This window comes from Typopeltis vanoorti, chromosome 26, assembly GCF_054136105.1.
Source record: "Typopeltis vanoorti isolate ZY-2024b chromosome 26, IOZ_Tvanoo_1.0, whole genome shotgun sequence".
Classification (NCBI taxonomy): Eukaryota; Metazoa; Arthropoda; class Arachnida; order Uropygi; family Thelyphonidae; genus Typopeltis; species Typopeltis vanoorti.
This window is the reverse complement of record NC_143574.1, coordinates 18,089,259-18,107,855: the sequence shown is the minus strand read 5'-3', so window position 1 is coordinate 18,107,855 and position 18,597 is coordinate 18,089,259. Positions and strand designations below refer to the sequence as shown.

Below are 18,597 nucleotides of genomic sequence, written 5' to 3'. Positions count from 1 at the left end.
ATGCAATTTGGTATAAAATCTTCTTTTGCATCATCATAAGCATCTAGGATTGAGATCAGCAAACCAGTTGATCAGTGCCTGTGCAATGATCAACTGGTATGCTGATTCTTGTTCAGCTTAGGCATAAGGTTATGAGACTCACTGATTCCAGCTGGTGCTTCAGAGAGGTAGCGGACAAGCTCATTTGTTTATAGAAAAGCATTCAATCCAATTTTTCTTCAGTTATTTCATTCCAAAGAACACTTGTTTTGCTAATCTTTCTTCTCCCATTTCACCTCCATGCTTTGTGCTGTCCATCTTCAGCACAGTGAGTTTGCAGACAGGTACATTCATGTTAGGGCAACAAAAGCAATCCATCTTTCACAATGAACAATAGTATGACTGCCTAAATTAAATGTTACAATAGTAAAAGCATTGTTTTTGACTGATGAATGGCAGTCCCACTGAATGCTATTATCGAGTCAGGTGTTAGTGAGGGAGACTATTTCATCATTATCAAATTTCTTATATATACCCTCGGGGAGAGGGGTACAGGATATTATGATAGCACTACATGAAAAGTTACATCATTACTAACCTCCTAGAAACAATTTTCCTCCAAATTAATTATCTGTCAAGAATATATTTCTGTCTTCTAAGGCATTTTTTACAGTATCAATCCATCTACATCTTGGTCTTTTTCCTGCCCAACCTGGAATAGAACAGTTGTTTTGCTAATCTTTTCTCTCATTCTACTTAGGTGACCATACTATCTGAGATTAGCTCTACTAACACAATCCTGAATACTAACAATGGCAAGTTCTTTCCTAATATCCTCATTTTTAATATGATACTGCCACTTGTTCACTCCCTTAATCTTTTGCAAACTCTCATATCTGTAGTCTCTAGTCTTTGATCTAGTGTTTTATTTCTAACCTAGCTCTCAGATCCATATAAGTTAAAGTGTTTTGAACACTGTCTTATATACAGCTAATTTAATGTTTTGACTTATATCTCTTTTATTCATATAAATTTATTCAGCTGACTCCCTACATACCAGTTTTACTAAGTAAGGGTGAGGAGAATTGATCTTGAAAAAAAAACTCAAATGTAGCTGCCAATGTGTTCGACTCAATCCAAAAACTTGACTGAATCATACATGTTACCTACATGCTAATTACTGAAAAGAACTTTCAGATTCATAGTCCTGTTCCCATCGCTATTTACTCATCACTGGAGGGCTTGTTTTTTCATCCTGCATACAGACAAATCAGCCTTCAGGACACACAATTTACAGAGAAAAAATACTAGTGGTGGTGGCATTAGTGTAGATGATGGAGACAGAGAATTGTAGAATAGGTGCCCTCCTCAATGAATCTTTGGATTACTTGGAGGTGTAACAAAATAATAATAATAATAGATATTGTGCAAAGATGATTAATGAATGACTCAGTTGAATGTGAGAATGGTGATGCAGTAAAAATAAACTAAAATATAAAATATAAATAAAATACAAAAAATATAAAATTAATAAAAAGGAAAAAATCCTTAACCTAGCCACAGTTCAAATGCATTATTATTACTCGACACCTCCAGGGAGTCCAAAGACTCATTGAGGGAGGGCATCTACTCTACAACTCTGTCTCCACCACTCAATTCACTGCAAGGAACTGCAACTATACCAACGCTATCTACCGCCAACCACCACCACCACCACTAGTATTTTCACAGACACTCGGCCAACCAGGCCGGCAAAGAGATTAATTTCATCCATACATTTAAATATGTCATGCTCCACATCTTCTCCATTATTATTATTTGACACCTCCAGGAAGTCTAAGGGCTCATCGAGGGAGGGTGCCTGCTCTACAACTCTGTCTCCACCACTCAATCCACCAACTGACCGCCACACCAACACCATCTACCGCCAACCACCACCATAGGTTTACTAAATACCTTTCATGAGTGGAGTCACACGAAAACTACATGACAGCTTGGAGACCAGATTCCAATGACTGGAAATCCCTGTTGCAGTCTTCTTCAGTCATTCTAACCACTGAAATAGAATATTTTCTTCAGGCTGGCCAGTTCTTGAGATCATCTTGGATTGCATTTAGTCTGGAACCTTCCTTTTGATTTTGCTGCCTAGAGTGGTTCTACCATTTAAAAAACTGGACAAAAAATTATGCTCTCAGGATCACTGGAAAAGAAAAGCCTCTCCACTACACCTAGGATGTATTCTCCATAACAATCCATGAAGAACCACCACCTAAAAAAACAAGTGATATCAGGCTGTGTCATTTATCAGTGTTTGTATATACACATCTACTGCTGAGATCTTACTGACTGGAAAAACTTTCCAGAATCTCAATGCAGTTTTGGGCCATCTGTAACAATCAACATATTAATCAATTACAAGAGAAAGATATTGATTGTTCCAGATAGTCCCAAACTGCTCTGAGATTCTGGAAAGTTTTTCCAGTGGCCTTCACTGATTTAACCAAAGAAAGACTGTCAACTGTGAAGCTGTCTAGAGGATTCTATCAAAGATTAGTTGTTCAGCAAAATTCATTTGTTTTAATTCTGCTAAATGATAATGTCAGCAAATGCAATCAGCATTGATCATTCAGGAGATCCATTTATGGTAAAAAGAGATTCATGTTCTACAGTCATCAATGCAACAATTCATCTTGACTTGACAGAAAACTCCCTCCACACGCTAAAATATTGTATAGGATGGAGGGGGGGAGGAGAACTAGCACTTCATACAATACAAAGAAAACCTCACCTATAAAACTCCAGTATGTTGACGAGTGTCATTTTCTTTCATTCTGAAATGAACAAGTTGCTAGCATTTTCAAAGATGCCTATGAACAAACTGACCTAAACAGTTACACTATAAAGAACAAGTGCTACACCAACATCGTTCAGCCGATTCAGTCCAAGTACACTTCATTCAGTAAGGTGAAGTAACTCTGGAAAACAATTTCCCTGACCTTGGCAATCAGCTTGTGCTGGGAGCTGACACTGCTGAGGAAATTCAGTATCGTTTGCAATGAGAACATAGCTTTTAGACATTTGAAACATATCATCTCATATAACTTAATATCATTTCAAATAAGTCATTTGAAAGATAAACAAGTCTTTAAGAACTGTTAAAACCATGCTGCAACCAGACTGTTAGTTTACAGGGCTGTAAATCAACATCATCCAAACTTTATGGTTGTGAAACTTGAACCACCTAACTGCAAGCATCTGAAAAATGCCACAACACTGTCTTCAAATAATTTTCAAGATTTGGTGGAAAGACTATGATAACACCAGTGGTTTAAATTATGCTAACTGCTCAAGCATTAAGGCATTTATCCACCACCAACTTCACTGGGTTGGTCTGTCCATACACCAGATACTTTCCAAAACAGATCTTTTTTGGAAAAAAGAACTTTAAGGATAACCTCATGGTAAATAGGAAGAAATTTACACCAATACATTTGTGATGTAAGCAGCTCTATAAGATCTCAGAATTTTTAAATTTTGAACTTCAGTATGCAGAGACTAAGAAGGCAGAGAAAAACAAGGAACAAAATCACCCAATTGCATGGAATACTCTTGAACTATCATGGTCTCCTGGAAGCACATTGGGTAAAGTCATGTAGATCATGTTTCAGCCATCTCCAGATTTGCCAGTATCTATTCAGAAGATAATCAGAATCATTCATGAGGATATGTTAATCCACCATGGAATTTATTTTTTTCTGCTTCACAAGCTTTCCAAGATGAGTTAATATTTCCTTCAGGTTTTGTCAATGATTTCTAAGATTTGGTTATTGTTTTCACATTCCATTAATTTTAACCCAATAATATTTGGGTTTCCAAGTTTATAGTTCACATCTGATAGTTATTTTTCTTATTAAAACTCTGTACACTTTTCTTTTCAATGTGATATTCATTTTTATCCCACTTAAAACTAAATGGCTTTCCCTCCTATTTCATGTAGTGGAAGTCAAGATTAGAAAATGATATAACAAAGTATAGTATAGTATGCCAGAGGAAGATGTGAAAGACAGTAGAACAGTAGAAAAACGAATGAAGAATAGCAAAGAAACTCGCATGAAAGATAAGAAAAAATTGGTAAGGTTGAGAATGAACTGAGACGTGCAAAGTGAGATAGAGCATTTAGAGAAGAGATTGGTATTTGGAGATGTAAGGAAGCTGTCAATGGCAGATGAGTGCAAGATATATGATTGCAGTGAAATGGTGGAAAGTAGTGTAGTGCTGCATCGGGACTCTATGGTGAACAATGCAAAAATGGAGATGTCAAAACTATGTCGGAGAGTAGCACTGACAAGAAGCGTGACTGAAGCTGTGGAAAGGAGAGGAACCATTCATCCTACAATAGCATGAGCAACAGCTGCCTAACATACATTCACAGTCCAATTGCAATGCTAGCAAACCTTTTGCTGCTTCTCCTCTTGTGTGAGATCGATATAAAAAATTATTTATAATGAAATATAAATATTAAGGTGTCGATAATTTAAAGAGTAAGATACATCTCAAAATATGACTATTTTAATGGAGACATCATTAAATACATTTGTTTCTATCAAATTTGCATACATATGCATAAGATGCAATTATCCAATGATAGGAGCATTTACAGAACACTAATAAACTCATTACTATCACATATGTAATAAATGGTAAAAGAAAATTTAAATAAACCTTTGTAAGTAAAAAAAATATGTACATACTTTCTGTGAAAAAAATGTGTGCACTTCGGTATTGATTCCGGGTCTCGAAATCAGATATCAACTTCTGAATTGACTGCAAATAAAAATGATGTAATGCACCAGGACTTGTTAACTAAACCTCTCAGAACAATCAAATCAATAATATACTGCTTAGAATTAACTTTCTAATATATTTCATATAAAAAATTCAGATATCAATAATTCACTTAAAATTATTCTGTGGAATGAACACTATGGGGTACAATAATAATTCATACAAGCTTTCATTAATAATTTCCTATCAAGAACATTATATCTACTTCTATATTATGTTCACATATACTACATAATAATTACGGTAGACAATATCTTGAATTATTAATGAGAGACATCTCAAATATCTTCATAATATATAGATATTCATCAAAAAAAAAAACTTCACTGATTAAATTGTTTCTTGTAGCTAGAAATTTTTAGATACACTCTGTTGTACTAATTTTGAAAGTGTAAATATCTATATACATATATATATATATAAGTTAATATCACATTAATACCAAACTGAAATCATAGAGTATCAGAAGATTATAATCTGCCTTGGATTGTAATTCTAAAAAAAAAAAGAAAAAGGCTTTGATGACTTCAATCAAAAAGAAGAATTTCAAGGCTTTAATTCAAATTGGTTTACTGCTCAATTGGTCATGAGTAGTAAACTAAGAGTTATTCACTGCATTTGATTCCTGGTATAGCAACAGTCTTAAAGGAAATTCATTATCATTATTATTGTTATTTATATGGTTGCTTAATGGAGTTAAAAAGAATTACCACAGGAGACCCACACTATCCTATCATATATCTCCTTAAATTTATTCACTGTTGGGGCTCATTACCACCTCTAGCAATTCATTCCACTCATTCACCACTCTCCAAGTAAAGAACCTAATCTTCACTCCCTTACTAACTAGATGCTTAGACAACTTCTAAGTGTGACCCCTTGTTTTCCCCCTACTCTCTATATATTAAAAAATTTATTTTTGTGTCAATCTTATAGAATCCCTTTAGTAAGTTATAAGTTTCTATCATATCTCCTCTCCAGAGGAGAGGAGATATGATAGAAACTTATAACTTACTAATGTATATCATATAAACTATATGATAGTTTGTGTGTTGCAGGTAAACTCTGCAACACACAAACACACCTTCAATCTATCCTCATAGGGAACATTTCACAGATCTGTCACTAGCTTGGTCACTCGTCTCTGAATCCTCTCCACCACCTCCTGATCCCCCAAGGAATGCAGCTGAATTATAGCCTTATAAAGAGGAATAATAACCTCTCTATCTTTACTTATCAATGTGTTCTTCAACATTCAAGTAATCCTCTGAGATATTTTGCCACATCTTGCAATATATCCTCTGAATTTCAAATCTCTATCCATCACATCCCTAGCCTATCAATTTCCTATAAAATTAGTACCATCAATATGATACAAAGTATATAATCTTTTCATCCTGAAGTGCATCATTACCTTACATGTTACAATATTAAATCGACAACCATTGTCCTTTGTCCACACTACCAATGTATTTAAATCGTATCAGATATCTACATCAACTTTACCAATTATTACCCTCCTCAGTTTTGCATCATCAGCAAACTGAATATCCCCCCTCCCCAAATCTTCCACTATATCATCAATGTACAAATTAAATAGTAGTCCTAGTGCAGAGCCCTGGGGCACTCCACTAGTCATCCTCATTTGCCTTGATTATACTCCACCATACACCATTCTTTGATGTCTATCAGCCAATCCCCAACCCCCCTAATAATGCACTATAACTTCATTATGTTCTTTTAAATGGTATTAACTCATATAGAACCATAAATTCCTGATATTCTGTTGGATTCAAATCAACATTTTCAGAGCATCAACCTTAATAAATAGCAAAGTTCATTTTGTTCATGATTACATGATGTCACAGTTTACACATCATTAAAAAAGCATAATGAATAATAGTCAACATGTCTTACATGACTTTACACTATAATGAGTTAGCTATAGTATATGACTCGCCCTGTAAGCAATCCTGAGGTTAAAATCACGTTCTTGTATAACTCATACTTTTTATCTGACCATTTAATTTATTAATTCCATTTATGAGAATGTAAGTAAATTAGCACTTGGGTAAAAGGGTTGTCAAAGTAGTGTATAGATACAGAACTCAAACCACTATGGCAAAAATAAACATTTTTAGTTGATATCAACTTGGATAATTTCATGTAATACATAATCTAAAGTACATAGTATTTTCAAGCTACCAAAATAAAACTGTATGCTTTTTTTTATGGCAACCACCCATGAAGGACTGTTAATGTCTTCATACTTACCAAGAAATTATAGTCTTGTCTAATTCTTTATCACTAAAATTTGTAAGTGAAGTATCTTCACAACTAGACTATTTGTATATAGAGTTGATGACTTCACATCAAATGCCTTAGTATTCCATAATGCAAAACCCATTTTCTTTCAGAAATGTATAATGCTATCCATTAAGGGAGGATTACTGCCTAGAGCAGACTGGTTTTGACCTTTATTGAGATCTCATGGGAGCCAGACCCAGGAAGATTTGAATCAATATAAAAGTCATATTACTCATACAGAAGTAGCAAAAACATATAATATTAAAATAGAGGTAGTTGTAGAAAGTTTTTTCACTTTGTTAGAAAATAAATTTTACTTGCCAAGAAATTGTATTCTTCTTTAATCCTTTATCTCGTGAATTTGAAGATCGATCTCTCTCTCTCTCTCTGTGTGTGTGTGTGTGTGTGTGTGTGTGTGTGTAGATAGTCACACACACCATTTACACTTAGATAAAGGATTAAACCAGAATATAATTTCTTCGCAAGTATAATTTACTTTCTAACCAAGTGAAAAAACTTTAGACATTACATAGACAAAGTGGATACTAGATCTAACATTATTTCAAAGCCAAATGTTTGTAGAAACTATGAAGTTTCATAAGTTGACCTGAGAGCTTACGATCATCAATACAATCCTCAGCATCCCCAAGTTGCATTAGCTTGCACTACTTAAAAGACATGGGCACTGTCCAAGCGTCCATATATTCGCCTTTTATTAGTGCATTTGATAAATGTTTCACTGGCGTGACAGCTGTTTCGAACTGGTTGGTTCTCTTCAGAGACCAGGCAGAAACCTTAAGAGAGCAAAAACTCTCGTTCAGTATTAAGGAAATTAAAATGTATTATCCACTTTGCTTTTTTTACTAAATCACAGACCTATTTCAGTTCACAATGAACTCAGGCTATTTTATTTGGCAGGGAAAATTCTACAAACAAATAGAGAGGACAGCCATGGGTTCTCCATTCTCCCCACCCTTTGGCCAACTTTTATATGGAGACTTTTGAAGAGAAAGCCTTAAACTCTGCCCCACAAAAATCAACCATTTGGCTTAGGTATGTTGATGATGTGTTCGCTATTTGGCCACATGGCTCCGATGCACTCCTCTCCTTCCTAACACACTTAAACAACCAACACCTCAGAATCAAATTCACCCTGGAAGAAGAAAAAAAACAACTGCCTTCCTTTCTTAGACACACTAGTCACCCGCCAGCCTGATGGAACCTTGGTTTTCTAAATCCATCACCATACCCTATATCCGAGGCACCTCGGAAAAAATTACAAAAATCCTAAAAAAACACGATTTAACTTCTTGTTACAGACCATATAAAAAATTGGCATCCCTTATCCGTTCTACTAAAGACCAACCCCCCCCCCAGACCTACCTGATGTATACCAAGTCCCTTGCAGCTGTAAGCTGTCCTACTTTGGCAAGCAAATATCAGAATTTCAGAACAAGGACTACATCCAGTTTCACCAATACAGTCACTCTGGTCTTGCTGACCATGCGCTGGATACCTGCCACAGAATACGGTGGAAGAAAGCCATGATAATATACTGTAGTAAATACAAATATGAAAGGGTTTTCATGGAATCAGCTTCAGCCCTAAGAAACAATCCAAACCTCAACAAATTTGACTGCATGAGACTGCCTCAAACTTGGGAAGCCTACATCAGAAGACCTTCAGCCCAATCGCCCAAGAATACCAACATTGCCTGCTAGGGAGCACCATCACGATTTTAGGAGAAATAATAGCTTCCCACTTCTTCCTCACTTACTGTTTGTTGTGCCTGCGTGCACGTCTTGTTCTTAAGTTACTTGAAAATGGCAACGTGACATTGCCGAAATTTGAAGTATATTAAAATTTATTCTAATATATATCCTGGTTGACGTTGTAATTTCCTTAAATTATTTAGTAAAAAATGCATAACCAACGTCTAAGCCTTTCCACGAGAATCCACTTTGCTTATATAACTTTACATCACCAAAATGAAACCTTATGGCTCTTCCTTTAGTAATTACTTTCTACATTACTTTATAAAGTTATTTCAGGCTACCAATAAGCAGGGAAGTGATTTAATGTCAAGCAATTCACAATACATCATGAGTTTAGCAATACATTAAATGGCCATTTAATTTTGATTAATTTATGAAAATAATCATTTAAAAAAACATGTTTCTTATCTGAATTCCCTTTCATGATCTAAAATACTGTTCCTTGAAATTCAAAAGCAGATAAATTTATAATTTTACACACATTAATGTAAGACACTTGCAATTGGGTAAATATCACTACTGAAAAATTTACAAGATGGCAAAATATTTATTACAATTGTAATTGTGGTTTTTTTTTTTTTTCATTTTTTGCTTTACCAGAAAGTACGTTACACTTGATAAGAAATTATATTCCTGTTTACCTAAGTATAAACAAACAAAACTTTGTAAAAATATCTTCACATCCAGGTTACTTGTATAGAGAGGCAGATGGCTTCAAGTTGCTTACACTTAGGTAAAGGATAAAAACAGAATATAATTTGTCTAATGTAATTTACTTTGCAACTTAATAGAGAAACTTTCTACAGCCTAACCTTGATAGAATAATTTAATCATATGGTGATGCATATTTTACTACTTGTATATGGAAAATATGAATTCTGCATTGATTTAACATTCTTCTTGGGGTGCTCCAACTGATAAAACTTCAATAAAAGTCTAAACCAGTCTGGGTAGTGATCATTCCCATAATGCATAGTAATATACATGTCCGAAAGGAAATGTATGATGCATTATGGGATACTAAAGAAATTAATGTGAAGTGAACAGCTCTCTACATACCAGTCATGAGGATATTTTATATGCAAATTCTGTCTGCTTATTCTTGAGTAAAGGATTAATGCAAGAATATTATTTCTTGTCTGGCATATAATTTATGATGATACTCTCTTTTGTTACTTGTATATGGAAAATGACTTCTGCATTGATTCAGCTCTCAGCATCTCTACAGGTCTAGTTCCCACTGATGAGATCTCAAGTTAGAAACTAGTCAGGAATTTACTTGGTGCAATCATGCAGAATACATAATCAAATACATGCATTAGTCATATCACTTTCACCTCCCACTCTATTCTTATTGGTGCTCACAATGGAAAATTACACTAACATTTTTGCCATAAACTAAAAAAAATGTTAATTTAAAGTAACTTCCAATTTTAATTACTATACAGTCATTCTATCTACTTTAAGCAAACTGCAAATTACTTGCAGCATTGTCAGAGAACAAATTCATATAAATATGGCAACAGTAGTTACCTAATCAATAATTTAACATAGGTGTTTATTATATTAAGGCTAAGATCTTAGATTACTAAAGTCCTAATTATAACTAAAATTAATAATGAACTCTTAGAACAAAAGAGTTGTGGGTAGATCATGAGCCATTCATATTGTTAGAATTTTTAGACCATCCTTATTGTTAACATTAGGGTAGATGATCAGAATTTCACAGACCTCTTTAAATTGGCATTCACACCATGGTTTGGTGTGATATGATCAGTAAGATAGCTTTGATGTATGTTTTTTTTTTTTTTTTTTTTTGAAATCACTAGAGATCAGGCCAGTAAAATAATGGTTGATCAAATCATTGTCACTTTGGCATACTGTTTGAAATGTAATATACCTTGTCTTTGTCTCTTTATCATACCTTGTCTTTGTTTATACTTCAGATTATGACCTTAACATGAAGGTCAAAACATTGGGAAATTCAAGTACTTATAACATAGTTGTAGTCTCCATAATTTGCAGAAATTAATACATACAACCTTTTGTAAGCAGGAATTCCATTAAAAAAAGAAAAATATGCACTAAATATGATATGGGCTGGGATAGGCCAAGTGTTGTGTCGTCCCCTTGTGTTTTAAGGCCTTTTCTATCTCTTGTAAGCATAAATCACACTAATGTATCTTTCTTTCAATAATTCCTTCTTATTACTTTCTTATCACCTTTTAATATCATTTATCTTTTAACTTCTATCTCAATATACTTATTACTTAGGCCGAAATCCTTGACGAGAGTGTAGTTGTTGTTCTGTGAGACAAAGAAATGTAAATGGCAGATGCCTATTTCTTTGTCTCAGCACTGGTTCTATCTCCCTTTTCAAATTCAGAGAAAATTTATTTATTAATGCTGCGCCACCCTGAATCCTAGGATATACTAAACATGTAAGACCAAGGAGTTAGAATCCAGTCAGCATTCACTCTTGTCATTTATAATTTTTAAACTTGCAGTCATGACCTGATAATATCTAATTTTCCTGCCTTTCGAGGTTCGCTGTATTTTATTAGCAAGTGCAGTATGATCTAAGTACAGACAAGACAACATTTATATTTAAACAAAACATTTTAATTACAAGTAGAATACATATAATACACTTTGAAGCACTGAGTTAATCATTCAATAAAACTTTGGTACAGCATTAGCACTCTTACATACAGTTATTCTTTCCATAAATTTCTATCTGAGAAACCTAATTAATAACATCTCATCACTTAGTCTCGTTGTATCACTCTACTTGATCAAATTTCATTCTTAATATATATCAAATTCCATTCACAATCTTCTCTGACAAATCTTAATCAATTTACATATATCTCAGGCCTAATTAAGAACTCTTGTATATCTCTCTCTCTCAAGGTACATTCATGAGACAATGTTCTATTTCTTTCTTAAATCTATCACTTAATAGTTCAAAGAGTCTCTAGTAGCACATACAAGAAAATCTTCTTATTCAATTCCATTAGTTAAAAGACAAAGCTTTCACCTTACCAATTTGCTGGTATGCTACTTCAACCGCTACAGTATCTCGTCAGATATCTACCTACGTTGACCGCTTCACTTCACACTTTACTGGATACTCTTTACGAATTTTCTCTATACTTCATATTGGAAGAATTCTGTAGTTTTCCACTATCATGATCTGCTGGGCTTTTGTTTCCGACTGGTAAGTTCCCTTGGTCATTTGATCGTAACTTCCTCGAACAAAGGAAACCCATGTGGAGGCTCCATACCAGCCGGACTTCCGAGGCACAAGAATACAGCAGACGGAAAACATCTAAAAGCCTTGTGTGCAGCGTTACTCCTTTTAAACGCCGCGCCACTTTTCTCATTCGTCATCTGATATCTACGTCATATGGCACTAAGTGCCGCTCGCGGAATCCTCTCGTAACTTTCGTAGCGTCACGGTAGAAGGGGAGGGGAAGGCACCTTGCTACATTACAGATGTACCTGTACTCTAACTACATGTTTTTGAAGTCGGCCATTTCACATTTTGGTTATCTCTCACCCAGCAAATGGTTAGTTATTTACATAATATCTGAGACTAAGCAGCTATACACCAAAATATAATGAAATATCACATTACAAAATAAGATAAGATATAAAACTAAAGGTAAAATCTCTATACACGTGCTTCTACATTTCTGATAAATCGTTAATTCTTTTAAGAGAGTGATAACGATGTTAAGTCCGAGTGAAACGTAATTTTCTTTAATATTTTGTTTCGCTCCGACTTAACACAAGAGAGGAAGTGGATCCTTGAAGGAATTCAAGTTCTTTAATAAGTTCTTTAATTTTGCAGGAGGTTTAAAGGTGGCAATTAAGGCTGTATTTCTGTAGTATTCTGTTTATCTGATATACCTTTAATGTATAGAATGGCTACAGTTTTATTGTGATCTCATTTATTTTTATTATTAGGTGCAATCTTGTGAAGAATTCTGTTGATAGTATTTTTGCTGGAAGATTTTTTGGTATTTTTTAGGAAAATATTGCTGATAACTTTCAATTCATGCTTAAGTGATTGCTCATTGAAGCGAATCTTTAAGGCTTTGTTTTTTCATGTGTTAATGACACCCAGTTTTTGTGGTGTTGGTAAGAGTTTGTGTATATGTTAGCTAGTATACATGTAGGCTTGTGGTAAACAGTGAAGGAAAGACTGCCAGAAGGAAGACATGTGACATGTGTATCTAGACAAGGTCAGCAGTGTTATTATTATTATTATTATTATTTTAATTTCCAAATATTACTCCTCCTGCTGCTGGTTGCTATTTCTGAAATAGGATGTCTTAGAAATATTAGATAATAATCCTCTCTGTTACTCAAGAAAAAGTCAGAAAGCTTAGATTACTTTCACTGCTACTGAGAAAGAAAAGATAGAACATTTCCCAGAAGTTATATTAAAGAGCCTCAAGCAGTAGTGTAGTATACATCAGGAATGTATACTACAAATAAGCAAATTAAGCCTAAACATATGTTTACAACAGCAATGTGATGTTTCATTTTCAATCGTTTGATTAATTAGCAGACATCTTAACAGAAACACTAATATTTCTTTGAGAGTATTTATGTCTAAATAATTTCTTAATTTATAATAATTGCAGCTTCAGTTTTACTACTGAAAAAGTATATGCGTTACATACACATTTGACTTTTTTTTTCTTTTTTTCTTTTGATGGTGGCGAGGTTGCCCACCTATTCAATCTGCAGATATTTCAGATAATTTATTTTCAGACCTGTGCACAAGACATTTGAAAACATAAATTACTTCACTGTACTTATACAGTTTTAGTGTAAAATAGCAATAAAAGTATAGCTATTTCAAACATGCTACATATCTAAACTAGCAGTAAATGTATTTCTTTTCAAATGTACAGTGATTTCTTTTTTGTACTGCAAGAAAATGCCAAATAATAATAAGAAAAATATGTAGTATTTTCTTTTTCATGGAGTGATTGAATATTACAACATTCTTTTTCAAAATAAATGCACAAGATTATTTTTTCAATATTTTTGCCAACTGAACACTGTCATTCTCATAATTATTTTCATTAACTGATACTGCTTTAGGTGCATGTTATGTAGACAGCTTAACAAATACATAATGCACAAATCTTGGAAATGGGGAGGGGAGGATGAACTTAACTGCAAGTACTGCAGATGACATACATTATTACAAATGTCAGTCTTAGAAAAATTAAGTGTCTGAACAGATGGTATTAATCACAGAATAATCATATTAAAAATGAAGATATTAGAAAGGAACTTGACATTGTTAGCATTCAAGAATGTGTCAGCAGAGCTAATCTAAGGTGGTATGGTATGGCCACCTAAATAGAATGGGTGAGGAAAGGTCAGCAAAATAGGTATTCGATGACAAGAAAGACTCTAAGTGGAAAGGCAGATTAATTCAGTTAGAAGTGCCTTAGAAGCACGAAATGTTAGATGTAACAATATTGGAGTGCTCACAAGCAATAGACTAATTTGGAGGAAAATTGTTAACATGAGATTAATAATAATGTAACCTGAAGATACATATCAAGAAACTGATGATGACAAATGTCAGTTTTTCTGTAGGTCATATAAGTGCAAAAACACTGAGCATTCTGTAAAGTGATTTATAACTAGAATTATAAACAAGATATAATTTAGAAGAAACAGCAAACTTTTTAATAAATACCTTTGCAATTAATTATTATATGAAATAATTATTTTATGAAAGTAATTATTTTAAATAAAGATTTTAAGAACAACAACAAAAACTGAAATCATCTACCCAAAATCAGGCAATATTAACAAAAAGACTGGCATTTCTTTTTCTAGGCTGATACAAGATTTACTTGCAATAATTAAAAATTAGAATGAAAGGTTCCCATATTTTGTCCTGCCACAAACTATAATTATATAATAAAATTGCTAGAAATATAAAAATATACTGTATATGTTCAAGTCCATATCTCTATTTAAAATTACAGCTACACTGGTAACTATGCATTTTGTGCTGCTTAGTAGCACTGGCTATGAAATGCAGTTACAAGCACATTCATCCAGTTAAGAGTTCTGGGCATGGAGGATTATTGCACCTCTTACTGGTAATAACTGATGACTAGTGCTTCTTATCCATGTTCCTCCAACTAGTGCATGCTTCACATATTGGTGAATGTAAAAATACACTGAGACCAGTCAGAGGTTAATTACCTGTTATAGATAGTAGTTGTTTTTGAGGTAATAACGTGATTTAATGTCAGTTTAAAAATATTTATGGCAATGTATACCTGGATGGTTATCTTTATCATGTTATTTATCCAGAAAAAAAAGCCAATAATTTCTAGGTACCATTTTTAGTACAACACTGATTTCCCACTAGTTTCTGAACTAACAAGAATAACTAGCATTTTGTTTCTTTGCTATCAATTTCTTCCTAATACATTAAAACTGAATTTAAAAAAAAAAAAAGCTTGTATAAAAATTAAGCTTTGCTAAATACAGTCAACTCACTATAGCAAACACCATCATACAGCTGCCTCTCATTACAGCCAAGTATCAAAAAGTCTCAATGTCCCATAGACAATGCTATTCAAAAAGGAACTTCCCTCAGCAAACTATGCACTATAACAAACTAGTCTTAAGATCCCTACAAGTTTACTATAGTTAGAGCTGTAGCAACTACCAAAAAAAGTCCCAGCCAAAACTCTATAGCAGCAATTCTATTTTAAGTAAAATGACTATAACAATTCTCCCACTACAACAAACTGTTATTTGGATCCCAGGGACACTATAGCAAAAAGCAGCTGATTTAACATTTAGTTATTAACTAGGTTACACACTAATAAAAGTAGACTTTTACTAGCCTCTTACCCTAATTATAACTGATCAACACATTTTTCTCTGCTTACTGGGAAAAAATTACCAGTAACATTGTATATGGAGCTTACAAGCTGTATACATATCAAATGAAGTTGTAGGTTCGAGAAAAGAAACAGTAGATGTTTTCCTAAACATCACAAGACTTTTAGACATGCATATAGTCAAAGCAGCCCTACATTAAAAAAAAAAAAAAAAATTCTGCAAAGAAGCAAACAGCATGCAGCTGTCATATCTGTTATAACTAGCTGTGTTCACCATCCAAATTGGTCTTTTTAAAGATGGGAAAATGCTGGCACTAATAGTGAAAACTCAACTTTGGTTGAAAAAAAACCTATAAAAACATTCATTACATCCTTAATGAGATTTTGTGCTTACAGAATGAGCATGTTTGAGTTATGGTTTATACATAAGATGAAACTTGTGAAACAAATAATGAAAAATGTTTCATGCTTTTTTTTTTTTTTATTTTAAATAGCGATAAAAAAAAATTTGGATAGATGCTTACCGATTCTATAGGAGTAATCAGATATATGGCTTCCATGTTGGGAAGAGGTTCTCTCTTCTTATGGATATCTTCTACAACTAAAACAAATTTTTGTTTATTAAATATAGCTTTTAGAATTATATTACAGTATATTAAACATATTATAGCACTCGTCTTCACTAAATAAAATACACCATATGCACATACAAGTAAATGGAAAAGTAACCTGCAAAATTTCCTTTCTAATTCTTATTTCATACTTTTACTGGTACCTTTAAGTCAAATAAAGTCGCCCTCCCATTGCAGTGAACACTTTGGTGAATTCACTTGCAAGGAGCTAATGAAATGTTCCAATCAAAGCCCATAATAATAATGCTATTTTGAAATCATTATTACAAACAGAAGTTTGAATACATATTTATCATTCTCAAATGCAGTAGCAGGTTCAACATATCACCAATTTAAAAGAATGCTGTGCAGATTTTATATTACAGTAGGTTTATCAGAAACAGATTTAAAACCAGTTCTGCTAAACAGGATGCAAGTACATGTTTGTATAAAAGAATGCAGTAACTGACTGTGGTAAAGTGGCTAAAGAATATGTAAGACAGGCTGTCAATTAGATGCTGCCCTCTTCTGAACAGTAACAAGAATATTCAGAGGTCTTAGGTCGTAGAAAATGGAATTTTCTACGATACACTACATAATTTAGAGTCCTCCATCGATAGAAGTCCAAGGGCGTTAAATCAGGAAAATGTGAGGGGGATCTCAACTGCACCTCTTTGTCCTATCCATTGTCCCTGCAAACTCTCACAGAGGTAAGCTCTCATGTCTCGGTGGTAGTATGGTGATGCGCCATCTTGTTGGAAGAGATGATTGTTCCCATAAAGTGCATGAATAGCAGGTAAAATGGATGTGCATAGCATGTCGATTTACACTTGACCAGTAGTATCTTCAAAGAAGAATGGTTCTATTAAACCCCCTAGATGATAATCCACAACAGACATTGAGCTCAGTAAATTGACTGCTTTGTCCACATGAACGCCTGGATTTTCTTGAGCCCAGTAAACACAATTATGCGCATTCACTGTTCCATTAAGCTTAAATTGTGCTTCATCATACCAAACCATCTTCCTCACAAACTCTTCATCTACCATGTGATGAAACCACTCACAATACTGCATTCTTTGATCAGGATCATCTTCATTCATTACATGTAATAATCTTGGGATGTAAACTTTCCGTTTAGCTGCTTTAAGAATGCACCGTATGCTTGTACTGCTAGCTCCTGTCTCACATGCACATTATGTGGTAGACTTCTGTGGCGAGCGTGTAAACTGTTTCAACATCACAGCCGAGGAAGCAGGACTTGTTGCTATGTGAGGTCTCCCAGATCTTCCCTTGTACACATCACACATGGTATTGTGTGTGATGTGCACATCACACACGGTACCATGGGTCTCAAACTTATCATGAATACGTGTAATTGTCAGGCATGTTGGAGGTTGTGTTGCAAACTCACACCTCCATCGTAATTGAACTTCATTCTCAAATTTGAAATACCACTTTAAAATGGTCTTGCATTCCTCGAATGACAATTGTGCCTTTGACTGTCCTACCGGTCACGTGTTGATGCTAGTATTCATGTAGCGACATCTTTTGAGAGAGCATCATAACTACACATTGCTACAATAATTGGATCCAAAAAAGTCCATAGTTGACATCTGTTAAAGTGTGTATACATTTTTTTGACAGACTCTGTATATTATTAAATTGAAAAAAAGAAATCCTTGGCATTCCCATGACATTAATGTTCTACAGGTTTAATCTTTCGCAGATGGAAATCATATTAAAAAAAAAAAAAAAAAAAACATGTTTTGGTGCCTTTTAAGGACTGTAATACCAAAGCAGTTCATGATAAAGGTTTGCATTTTTGTAAAATGCAAACCTGTCAAAAGCAAACACTGTCCTATTGGTAATAAAATAAAAATGGATTTTTATTATCCTATTATAGCCTAAAAGGGTACTACAGAAATTCTTCAGATGGCCAAGACAGAAAAGCAGTTTTACGGTGTCTTGGGTTAAACCCTAGAAGTTGTTTTAAAATGCTGATGGAATTAATGTGATGCACATCAGTTTGGTGAAATGTCGTCAGTGTGCAGCAGCCAAATTCTCTACCTACATCTTGAAATAAAGGTGAGCCTGTTAATAGCCCTGCACATATCTCACAGCCAACAGCAATAACAATAATAAAACTAGAGGAAATAATTTACAAGCAAACTAACATAA

At 33.9% G+C, this 18,597-nt stretch overlaps 1 protein-coding gene across 1 annotated transcript in view; it reads right to left on the bottom strand.

Annotated features, from left to right (window-relative positions):
- Positions 1 to 18,597, bottom strand: part of LOC150092375 (protein ROP-like) — a 255,485-nt gene that overhangs the window by 192,223 nt on the left and 44,665 nt on the right. The window contains exons 3-4 of the mRNA XM_090414916.1: positions 16,330 to 16,406; positions 4,731 to 4,803 (exon numbers count right to left, since the gene is read on the bottom strand). Coding sequence (XP_090271042.1) covers positions 4,731 to 4,803; positions 16,330 to 16,406 — 150 coding nt within the window. The remainder of the gene's footprint in view (positions 1 to 4,730; positions 4,804 to 16,329; positions 16,407 to 18,597) is intronic.